The 12,002-nt window shown below is 51.6% G+C and overlaps 1 protein-coding gene across 4 annotated transcripts in view; it reads left to right on the forward strand.

Annotated features, from left to right (window-relative positions):
* Positions 1 to 12,002, forward strand: part of SLC7A7 (solute carrier family 7 member 7) — a 288,753-nt gene that overhangs the window by 264,020 nt on the left and 12,731 nt on the right. For all 4 annotated transcript variants that reach the window (XM_069633861.1, XM_069633864.1, XM_069633863.1 and 1 more), the window contains exon 9: positions 1,903 to 2,052. In XM_069633861.1, the coding sequence (XP_069489962.1) occupies positions 1,903 to 2,052 (150 nt within the window). The remainder of the gene's footprint in view (positions 1 to 1,902; positions 2,053 to 12,002) is intronic.

Consider the following 12,002-nt stretch of genomic DNA (forward strand, 5'->3'; position numbering starts at 1 on the left):
TCAGCAAGTCTTGCTTCAGTTTGCTTTGGCATTTCATTTGTCTTGGAGAAAGTTGCTCTTGTCCACTGGTTAGCAAGTCATGCTGCTGTTTGTTGTGTTTCAGAAGCTCTTGATGTTGATTTTCGCTTTGCATCAGATGGAGCTTTTCCAAGTGATGTTTGTTTTTGGGCGGCATGTTTCAGTCACTTAATGGCTTCTGCTCTCTTCTCGTGAATGAACCTGAGTAAACTAACCTTGCCATTTCCCACATTTGGAATTGCATGATATATATATTTTTTTATTCCCTTTAAAAATGCTTTAAGAAACACTTCCGAACTGTATCCAGTAGTATTACATTTCAAAGGGATAACCAACACATTGAACATTTTGTTTCAGACACGTTTGCAAATGTTACCTCCTTCTACTACCTGCTGTAGTGAATCAGGGTGAGCATCAGTAAATGAGGGAGCCTTTGCAGTGATTTTTTTGCATCCAAACATAGACTACAATCTTGCCCAGACAAATGAGGAATCCATGCAAAATGTGGTAGACGTGGGTTCAACAGTGTGGATTTGTATAGCCGGACAAACATAAACACACGCATACATTCAGCTTTATATATAAAGATGGCTTGAAAAGTACACACACCATAGTAAGGTATGCATACAAATATATAAATGCTCACATACATACATTTATATATTTGTTTGCGTACCTTACTATGGTTTGTCCACTCTTCAGGCCACGCCCATCATGGAAGCCACACCCCCAAATGTGTGCCCCCCCCTCAATTTCTTACCCCACTTAAAGCAATTACTATAACATACCCATTTGTTAGGTGGTCTGGCGCCCCTAATGTATTTACTGCTTAGTGTATTAAACAGTGTGCTCTTTTTGTTCTGCTTTCATGCACCTTGTATTCTTAAGATTTCTGAGTGGCACATTTGAAGCATGCCATAGAGGTGTTATTTCTGGGAAATTGCCTGGGTCTACGTTAACAAAAATACCCATCAGTAGTATAAGTCTGGGGAAAGGCAAGATGTATGTTACATTGGCCTTATGATCCCTCAATGAAGAAATCATACTGGGGTCATTTTTGCAAGCCCCAGACGGTAAAGGTGAGATGCAACACCAGGGAGTTAGCAGCGCACAGCTTTTAGACTCTAATTATAATTCATTTTGGGGTCGAAGTAGGGTACGTAGCAGAAATAACATTTCCAGCATGCATTCCTCCTCACTCTCCAACCAGCACATGGATTTCATGCAGGCGTAAAAGAAGTCACCGGTTTTTACACTTGCTGAAAGCAGGGGGATTCGAGAGGAGTCTAATTTGAATGCCATCTGCCAAGCATAAATGGCAGCCGGCATTTACACTTTTTTTTTTTAAAGCGTAGTCCAGAAAACAAGATTTAAATGCGTGTTGCATGTCTGTCTTTAAGCTTTTCTTTTATGCTCCGTTTTGCAAATATGGAAAATTTCATAGCGGGGACCAACAGAAGGTAAGTTCCCCCTATATCTCTAAATGGTGCAATTACTCTGTGATTAACAATGCAGTGTACACTATATTTCAGACTATGGTCTACCAGACACTCAGACATAGAAATCCACAACCAACTGTAACTCAGCGCTACGAGGACATACGTGTGACAGTTTAGCGCTTTATGATTATCAAATAAACTATTGCCAAATATCATTGCTTCGGTTTGAGGCAGTGTGAATCTATCTTATGAGGTATTCAAGCTCCAAGTATGTAACCGCCTGGGCCACTGTCAAACATTTTAGGCAGAAGGAATCCTCGTCTTTACGCATGTTTTACTTGTTTTATATTCTATTTTAAGAAAATACCCCTTGTTTTACAATACTTTCATTTGTGGTTTTCCATGGGTTAACATTGCCTAATACATGTCCTTTTCTGTCCCGCAGGGCGCCATGGCACTCATTTACCTGTGTGTGGAGGACATTTTCCAGCTCATTAACTACTACAGCTTCAGTTATTGGTTCTTTGTGGGCCTGTCGATTGCCGGGCAGCTGTACTTACGCTGGAACCAGCCCAACCGGCCACGGCCACTAAAGGTAGAGTGCATGGGGGTGGAGTTTAAGAATCTCAGGGTTCTGCTGAGCATGGGGACAGGCTAGGGAACCTCAGGGGCTCCTGAATGCAGAGTAATGTGTATTTGCGGTGTATCTCAGACTCAGCAAAACTTAATTTCCTCTAGGCACTTCAGCAGTGTGTTTAAGTCCCACCTGATTTGTGAGCGCGCAAGAGTTTGAAGGTGACAGTGAATCGTGGGGGAGAGGAGTGTGGTCGTTCTGTATTCTACATTACTGCAGTCCCCCAACTAACCCCAACTTTTCCTTTAGAAAGAAAAAAAACATTTTCTGGGAGGTTCTCCTTGACCTCTTCGCCATTTCCAGAGTCATCATTAATGTTTATCTCAATAGAACCATCATGGTACAGGGTCCTAAACCCAACCTTCTTCTCTTCGACAGGCTCCTCCCTCGCCTCTCTAACCTCACCTCTCCCTCCGCCCTGGTTCCCTTGCCTTCTGTGTCTTGCTTCTCCTTTGTACATGCCCCATACCTTCTATACCTTCCTCATCCTCCGTACAGGCGCCCCTGTCTTGCCGTACTGTCCCGGGGCACTTGTTGGACTTGGCTCCTTCACCATCCTCCAATATCCCCTTGGCCCTCTTGCCACCCTTCGGGGGACCACTCGCCCCTGTGCCCCCACCCCCTGAGGAAGACCTTCAAGAATGGCAAGAGGCTCCACATTGTCACTCTCAACACTTGCTCTGCCGTCAAACATTCATCTGACATCTGCATCTTGCTCGAACCCATGGATCTTGATGTGCGGGCCATCACAGAAACATGGTTCAAGGATAGCTCTGTCATGAGCTTTGATACACTCCTCCCTGAGGGCTACAAAATCCTCTCTGCGAACAAGCCTAAGAAGACAGGTGGTGATGTGGCACTTATCTTCCCTGAATGGATACCTGTGTCCATCATCCCTACTCTGGCCTACTCCTCCTTGGAGTGCCTAGTTTGCAGACTCTCACTCTCCCCTAAATCCTCTCTCCTTATGGCCACCTTCTATCAACCACCAGGTCAATCCACTCTCTTCCTCTCGGAATGGGCTGACCTGGCCTCCTCCCTACTCTCTTCCTGCTCTCAACTCCTCCTGTTGGGTGATCTGAACATCTATTTGGACTCTCTTGACTCCTCTGGTCCTTTCCACAACCTTTGCAACTCTTTCTCCCTCTCTATCCTACCTTCTGGCTCCACGCACATCGCGGGTCACAACCTGGATGCTCTCATCTCTACTGACATCCCTCTCTGCAGCCCTCTCACTACCTCCCTCACTTGGACTGACCACTCTGTTCTCTCAACACACGTGAAGCACTCCTCTCCTCTTGCAGCAATACACCTGGCACAGCCACTCAGCTTCAAAGTCACCAGACCAATGAAAGAGTGACGGTGGCTGCCGCTGACTCCCACCTTGACACAGCCCTCGCTAACCTCAATCTCTCTATCTCGAACACTCTTGACACTCTTCTCCCATGATGAGGGTCCAACTGAAGCCTTCCAAAAAGTGCAACTCTTGGTACACTCCGACCTGGCTGCCCTGCACCTGAGCGGAAATGGAACGCGTCGGTCGAACCATATGACAAACTGGCCTGCTGCCTCCTTCAAAGGCCATATTGACTCTGCATCCTCTACAAGAAAAGAGTCTTTATTCAAGACGGCATCTCCGCAGCATCAAACAACACAACCTAACTTTTTAAAGTCTGCAAGGAACTGGCCAATTCTGCAGCAGCCTCTTCTTCTGCCACACCCACTCAGGACCTTGGGCCGGCCCTGGTTGCTCACTTCATCAAAAAAACACAAGACATCCTTTCCACCCTCTCTTCCACTCCACAGTGTACACCAACACCGGAGCCTCCATTGGCCCCCCTCCACTCACCCTCTCTTCTCTCTCGCCCGTCACACCTGATGAGGCTACCAGACAAGTCCGATGTATGAAGGCTTCATCCAAACAGGTGGACCTCTGCCCCTCTAAAACCTTTAAAGACAATATTGACTCCCTCGCCCCAGCCTTGGCTGATCTCTGCAATCTCTCCTTTTCCACTGGAGTTTTCAGAACTGCCCTTAAACACTCCCTTGTGCACCCTCTGCTCAAAAAACATTCTGCCGACCCCTCCATTCCGGAAAACTACCGCCCTATGTCCATCACTTTTTTCCTGGACAAACTCTTGGAGAAGTTGGCTATCTCTCAGCTGACCATCCACACTGAATCTATTGGCTGCTTCCATGACCATCAGTCTGGCTTAGAGCATCCAGAGGCATGGAAACTGCTCTTCTGAACACCCGTGAAGACCTACTGTCAAATCTTGACACCAACACTCCCTCTGTCCTCATTCTCCTTGTCCTCTCCTCTGCCTTTGACATGGTTAACCACAACATCCTGATTGCACGCCTCTGTGACACCCTGGGAATCACAGGTCAGACTCTGGTGTGGTTAACCTCCTTTCTCTCTGACCGCCCATCCCACGTGGAACTCGGGGCCTTTCTCTCGACTATAGCTCTCTCAACCTGTGGTGTTCCCCAGGGATTTAGCCTATTTCCCTAGTTCTTCAATGTCTACATGGCTGCCCTGGCACGTGTGATTGACACTTTCACCTCTAACTTCCATGGTTACGTGGATGACACGCAACCATGTTTCAGGCTACCCTCCGCCGCCTCCTCCTCACTCATATCTGACTGTCCGCTATTCAGTCATTGTGCTGCAAACGACCTCTGCCTCAACGCCAGTAAGACAGAGCTTGTTCGCATTGGGACCTCTACTCCCACTTTCCCACTTCACTCTGGCCGACCTCCCTTGGCCCTGCACACGCACCCACCTGCGAGGCAAGAAACCTTGCAGTAATTCTTGACTCCACTCTCTCCTTCTCCTCCCACATTTCGGACATCTCCAAAAAGTCTGCTCAGAGGTACTCTGCCTTTTCTCACTTTCCTCTAGCGGCTCACTATCTCCAGAGCCCTGGTTCTCTCTAGGCGGAATATGGCAACAGCCTCTTCCTCAACCTCCCTGCTTCTGCTCTGCGCCATCTGCAACTCATCCAGAATAGAACCGCAAGACTTATCCTTGGCCGCAAGCCCAGGGACTGCATCTCTCCGGCGCTGAAATCCCTTCACTGGCTCCCTGTGGCTTCAAGGATTAAGTTCAAGACACTCTGCATTGTTCACAACGCTTTCTGGGCCCTGAGACCAACCTACTTGCCACACTGCCTACCTAAATACTGTCCGTCACAAGCCCTCTGCTCATCGACCTCCAACCTTCTGCGAGTGAGCCGGTTCTCCAAGCAGAGATTTGGATGGAGATCCTTATCCTCAGCAGGTGCTTCCCTCTGGAATAGCCTCCCTGCGGCGCTATGTCTTGAGTCTGATCTTATTAAGTTCTGGAAACTCCTCAAGACCTTCCTCTTCTCTTCCTTTTCTCTCCCTCTACCCTGCTAACCTAGCTCTCTGCTCTTTCCCTCTCTCCCTCCTCTTCCTTACAGCTTGCTGACTGGCTGCCCGGTGTACCTCGGAGTCTCACAGGTCCCTGGCACCCCTGCCAGTCCTCTTTTGGACTTGCCTCGGGGCCCTGCACCCCACACACACACTCACTGCACTTGAGCAATAACCCAAGAGAGTGGCTCTCTCTACACTTACCTCATTCTTCCCTCTCTCCCTCCTCTTCCTTACAGCTTGCTGACTGGCTGCCCGGTGTACCTCGGAGTCTCACAGGTCCCTGGCACCCCTGCCAGTCCTCTTTTGGACTTGCCTCGGGGCCCTGCACCCCACACACACACTCACTGCACTCGAGCAATAACCCAGGAGAGTGGCTCTCTCTACACTTACCTCATTCTTCATCAACCGGGTGCACTTGAACCCCCCCCCCCCTCCGTGACGGTCTGTGCGCGTGCACGATCCGTATGCACCATGCCTGATGATCGTCTGTTCTCCCTTGTCTTCACCCCTCAATTGCACTGGTAAAACTGCACAATCACTGTCAGTCCTATTTGCTGTATCCCAAACTGTTAAATGTTTTTATGCACTTACTGTGCAGACTATTATCGTCTAAGAATTTCAAGGGCTCTGAGTGACTGTTGTTTTTTCCCCATGTTCCCACCCTCCTTGAGCGCTTTGAAACAATTGCCTGTGTGTAGGCGCTTTATAAATAAACAATACCATACCATACCATACCATACCATTTCCCTCTCAAATAAAAATCAATCAGCGTTTTACATTTCCTATGCAACAAGGACCTCTAGTGGTGATACAGTGTATGGAACGGTATCCCGAAAATGAACACCAGAAACCTTTTTCTGGGATGGCAAGGCTGCCATCTTGAAGACATGATTCATGGACTGTGAGTTAGGGTGGAGATGTAGCTCGCTCACTTCGTGGTCGGTTTTCAGTGTCAGGACTGTTCCAGTTCTGAGGCCGCAACAAATATTTCTTGGGATCAAGGACCTTCTTTTTAAGGGTATTCTAGTAAAATTTGTAGTACTAGACGCATTGCTCTCAACTCACCCACTTTTGGCTGGTGTCACCCGCCTTGCACACAGTTGAATCACCCGCCTAATCCCTCATATGCCCATTCACTTCTATGGACTCTCACCAGCCAAAAAGAAAATCGGGTGTTTTCACCCACCTTGGGGACACAAGACGTTGGGAGCTGTGGCTAGAGGTAAGAATGGGCATGTTTTTACTTGGGTAACTGGCTGTTTTTTAAGTTGTAGGCAGATCACTCAAGTACCCTTACTTGCGACTTTAAAGTCGTAAAGCAGAAGTTTAAATACAACACTGTCAAGTTTCACAAGCCCATGCATGTTCAGTCCTGGTTTTTTATTTTTGCATTCCGGGACTTGTAGTTTTGCATTTCCCAATCCAGAACTACAAGTCACAGAATGCAGAATGCAAATCAAACTCGAGAGCTGGATGATGTAGTTAGGCATGGCATGAGGAATCTGCATCTTGATGACTGAATGTGTTATTTTACTTTCTTTTGTTAGTGAGAGCCCCTAGAGCAGCATCTGTACATTTTAACTACAAATTGGATTTTGCTGCCACTCAATTGTTTTTATTCACAATTTCAGTAGTAAATCTGTTACAGTGACAAGATTCAGAATTGTCTGGTGGATTTAGAGAGCTCTCAACAGGAACCATGAAAACCCTGCTGTACTGCATTTTGTGTTGAGAGGGTGGGGAAGGGGGCGCACTGAAAAATCTCACACAGTGCACTGGGAGATCTGGGGCCAGCACTGGGTTATGACAAGGCAGCAGAGCCATTTCATTTTTGGACAGGGTTTCTAGCCCGATGTTTGCGTTAAGCAAAGGTGGCCACCCTGCAGCAATGCTGAATGATAAACTTCCCTAGCGTGGACATGTTGATATTGCGTCTCTCATGATCGCCATTCATAGGTCTCCGAAGCGGGGTCTCTTACTGCACTTTATGAACGTGCTCCTCAGATCTACTGATCCTTATTTATGGGCGGTCTCTGGATGCCGCCGTCCGTGAGCCCCCCACCCCCTGTGACACAGAGACACAGAGACAGCGGTGTTGCAAGTGTGGGCTCCCCGGTGACTGTGTCGTCATGGGGAATGCCCCGTTTATTTAACTGCGCACGCGACGGAGTGAACGTCACCCCGTCGCGTGCGTGCCCTCAAAGGGCCAACGCCACACTCCTCCTTTTCCATAACAACAAATTGGAAACAGGAGGGACTAACTATCACACATTTATAAAGCACACAACTCTGTCAACTCCAAAAACCCCCCATTTATTCACATCCACCCTGGATCCCCCGCGGGTACCTGTCACGGCCTGACCATTACCCCCGGTCAGCCTCCCCAGCTTAGTCCGTCACATAGTCTGTGAGACGGGCAGGTTTCCCACGCCCTGTTCTCAGGGGGTACCTCCTGCCAACGTCCCTGGCCGGTGTCTCTTGACCTGGTCTGCCTCGAGCCGGAGAGTCCACGGCGGGGCTTTCACCCCCACCTTCATCCAAGGCACCCTCACCCTCTCGGTTGTCCGGGCTGTTCACTCTCGGGTCGCCGATCCTCCTGAAGAATGAAGCATTCCTTGTTACAGACGACGTCCCGTCAGAGGCTGTCACCATAGAGCCCTTGACCGCTACGACATCTAGAGGAGCGGGTTCATACGTGAGGGACAACTTTCCTTGTGGGTGGCGATTTCTCACCAAAACCTCATCTCCCGACGCGATGTGCGGGGGTCTCAGGCCCCTCCGGATGTTTTCCATCTGCGTCCTGATTCGTCTGTCCTCTTCGACCTGTTCATTGTCAATGACGGCAGGGTCCCTGTCCCCCACCTCCGGTATGACGTCTCTCGGGCATCTCTGGAAGAGAGCCTCCGCCGGGGCCACCCCCGTTGAGGAGTGAGGTGTGGTCCGATATCCCCGCAGGAAGACGTACAGGGCCCTCTGCAAGCACTCGCCCTTTCCATGGGCGATCCTGAACACTTTGTTGAGGGTGCGCATCATGCACTCCGCCTCCCCGTTGGCCCGGGGCCACAGTGGGGTTACCCGCCGGTGTTGAATGCCATACTCCCTCATGAGCTCGGCAAAACTCTCGCCTTGGAATGGTGCCCCGTTGTCGGAGCACAGCACAGAGGGCAGGCCATGGGTGGCGAAAATCTTCTCCAGCGCCACCACCACGTTCTCAAATGCGACAGACTCTATGAACTCGACCTCCGGGTATCGAGACCACTCGTCCACCACAACTAGGAAGTGAGTGCCTCTCGACGTGGACCCGGAGTCTGCGTGCACCACTTCCCATGGTCTGGTCCCTCTGGGCATTGCTTCAATGGATGGTTCCCGCTGGGCCGGTGCCGCAGCCTGGCACCATACGCACGACGCCACAAATGCTTCCACCTTCCGCTCGAGTTCCGGGAACCACACCTTCTGGCGGAGGCGAGCTTTGGTTTTGGGCGCCCCTTGATGACCCTGGTGCGCCAAGGTGATGACCTGTGCAATTTTGGCCTGGGGCACCACGATCCTCTCACCCCTCAGTAGCAGCCCCGACTCCGAGAATGTCAGTTCTTCTCTCACTCTCCATAACTGCTCGAGGGCCACTCTGGCTTCACATGTCCTGCGTTCCACGGCCTCCAGTACCGTCTTCCAGGTACCCCTCTGCATGGCTTCCCTCAGGATGGCGAAACATTCGTGGCCTTTTGATGCAACCTCGAGCTCTTCCACCTGCATGGAGTTTGGGGTGGCCGTCTCCACAACCAGGCGGACATGTTCGTCGGCCTCCTCCGCTGATGCAGACTCCTGCGAGTCCCCTCTTGGGTGTCGAGAGAGGTAGTCTGCCGCGTTGTTAGCCCCTGGACGATAGGTCAACGACACTCCATACTTGAGCAGGGCGAGCATCCAGCGCTCTATTCTCACTGGTGGACGGGATGATGAGCCCGCCATGATCGGCAACAACGGCTTGTGGTCCGTGACCACAGTCACGGGGCGCCCCAGAATGTAGAGGCGAAAGTGTCTGCAACCCCACAGCACCGCCAGGGCTTCCCTCTCAATCTGGGAGTACCTTTGCTCGGTGTCGGAGAGCGCCTTACTGGCGTATGCTATGGGTCGAATCTCCTGGTCATTCCCCACTTGCTTTAGTACTGCCCCCAGTCCATATGGGCTGGCGTCCACAACGATCTCTGTCTGCAGACTCGGATCGAAGAACGCCATGGTGTCGTCCGCCGCCAAGGCACCTCTGATGTCATCGAATGCCGCCTGCTCAAGGGGGCCCCACTGCCAGGTGGTGTCCTTCTTTGTGAGCGATCTCAACGGCTCTGAACGGGACGCCAGATTCCTGATGAAACGGCCACAGTAAGTAACCATCCCCAAGAAGCTCCTCACCTCCGCAACATTCTCTGGCGGACGCGCCTCCTTTATGTCCCTCACTTTGCGGGGGTCCGGCGACACCCCATCCGCCTTCAACACGAACCCAAAGAATTCGATCGTTGTTTTCAGAAATTCACACTTGTCCTTGTGCAGGGTGAGTCCCAGCGAGCGCAGGCGTTCAAAGGTCTTGGCCAGGCGTGCCAGATGCTCCGTCTCCGACCTGGCATACACCAAAATGTCGTCGCTAATATTAAGGACTCCATCCAAATCCGCTAATGCCCCTCTTATGATGTTTTGGAAGACCTCCGCCGCGGAAGACACCCCAAAACTCAACCTCTTGTATCGGTAAAGACCTTGATGAGTGGTAAAGGTTGTGATGTAGCGGGACTCGGGGTGCAGGACCACCTGATGATAGCCTGCTCTCAGGTCCAGTTTGGAAAAGAACCTCGCCCCTTGCAGTTCTGATATGATGTCATCGATGGTAGGGGTCAAGTGTCGCTCCCTCTTTATGGCCTTATTGGGGAGTCGCATGTCCACACAGATCCTCACCGCATCCGGCTGTTTGGGCTTGCGCGCGATGACAATGGGAGACACCCACGGGGTGGGGCCCTCAACTTTTTCAATAATGTCCAGCCCCACCAGATTGTCCAGTTCTCGATCCACCAGATCCCTGAGATGAAACGGAACTCGCCGGTGCTTCAGCGCCACTGGTTGGATTGACTCATCGATGTGGAGCCGGACCGGCTCACCCACCAGCTGTCCGATGCCTTCAAACAGGGAGCTGTGTTTGGCCAGGAGTACCTGAATGTCGTCTAAGTACACTGAATATGCAAAAGTGACAATTCCCAGTGCCTCAGCAAAGCAAGGTGTTGTCGCTCACCGGGGTGACATAGAATCTGGCCCGGATGTGTGAGTCCCCATATTGAACATCAGCCACGAATACGCCGTCCAGAGGGAGGGGCTGATCGCCGCCGAAGGCGAATATGCGTGCTCTCGGTGCGGTCAGCGTGGGCGGGGCCTGCATGGTATCAGAGTGCTTTCTGGCCATCACATTCACGGACGCACCGGTGTCCACTAGCATTGGTACAGAGTCACCATTGACGAGCACGTTGCACCTGGGCTGTCTCTTGGAGCGGGATTTCAGCATGCTCACACTGGACACGAAGAAGACGTTTTCCTCGTCCTCTTCCTCCTCCTCCTCTTCCTGAGGCGCCCCTTCGTCACCCTGGTCCACCTGAGCGACGTTGGACGTCCTTTGGGGTCGGAAGAAACCAGCTCGAACAGGCCCCCTAGGCACTATCTTGGGAGCTGCAGATCTGCACATCCTGGCGAAGTGGTCCGTGCCTCCGCACCTACCGCACTTAACCCAAGTCGCAGGGCATTCAGCTGGGTGCGGGAGATCGTACCCACACTTTGGGCATGAGGAAGTGGTCCCAAGCGGGCGCGGGCTCTGAGTGTTCATGGGGCGCCTCGCTCCACGAGCTCTTCCAACCGCGCAGACCTCCTCCACCTTGCCTGGGCGGGCACCAGCTTCCATTCTGGTCGCCCGCAATTCCGACACCTCGTGGCACCTTCCCAGTTCTAGGATGCGAGGAAGGGTGATGCCAGGCTCGCGCAATATCTGGCGCCTCAGTTTCCCAGAGACACACCCCTGAATGAGTTGGTTGCGAATCATGACTTCAGGGTCGTTCCACGCACATGGCGCGGCCAGTCTCCGCAGCCGCCCATAGAACACATCCAGAGTCTCGTCATCCTTCTGTCGAGCCGTTCCCATGAGAAAACGTTCATAATCTGCGTTGGCCAATGGCAGAAAATGATTATGGAGTGCATCCTTTGCCGCCGCAAACGACCCATCCGCCGGCTGCAGGGACAGAAATATCTCATGCACTGCTGGGCCAACAGAGTACAGGAGAGTGGCCAGCTTGCTGTCGTCGCTTGTCTCCATCGTGGCCCTGAAGTACATCTCAAGCCTATCCATCCACATCTTCCACCTCTGTCCCAGGCTTGATGGAGCACCCGAGGTATCAAACTCAGGCATTGGCTGTAGGGACCCAGGTGGTTTCAGCGGGGGAGCAGGCGGAGGCGCAGCAGCAGCGGCAGCAGCAGCAGCTTGGCTCATGGTG

The sequence above is a fragment of the Ambystoma mexicanum genome, chromosome 13, assembly GCF_040938575.1.
Source record: "Ambystoma mexicanum isolate Mex_15411 chromosome 13, UKY_AmexF1_1, whole genome shotgun sequence".
Classification (NCBI taxonomy): Eukaryota; Metazoa; Chordata; class Amphibia; order Caudata; family Ambystomatidae; genus Ambystoma; species Ambystoma mexicanum.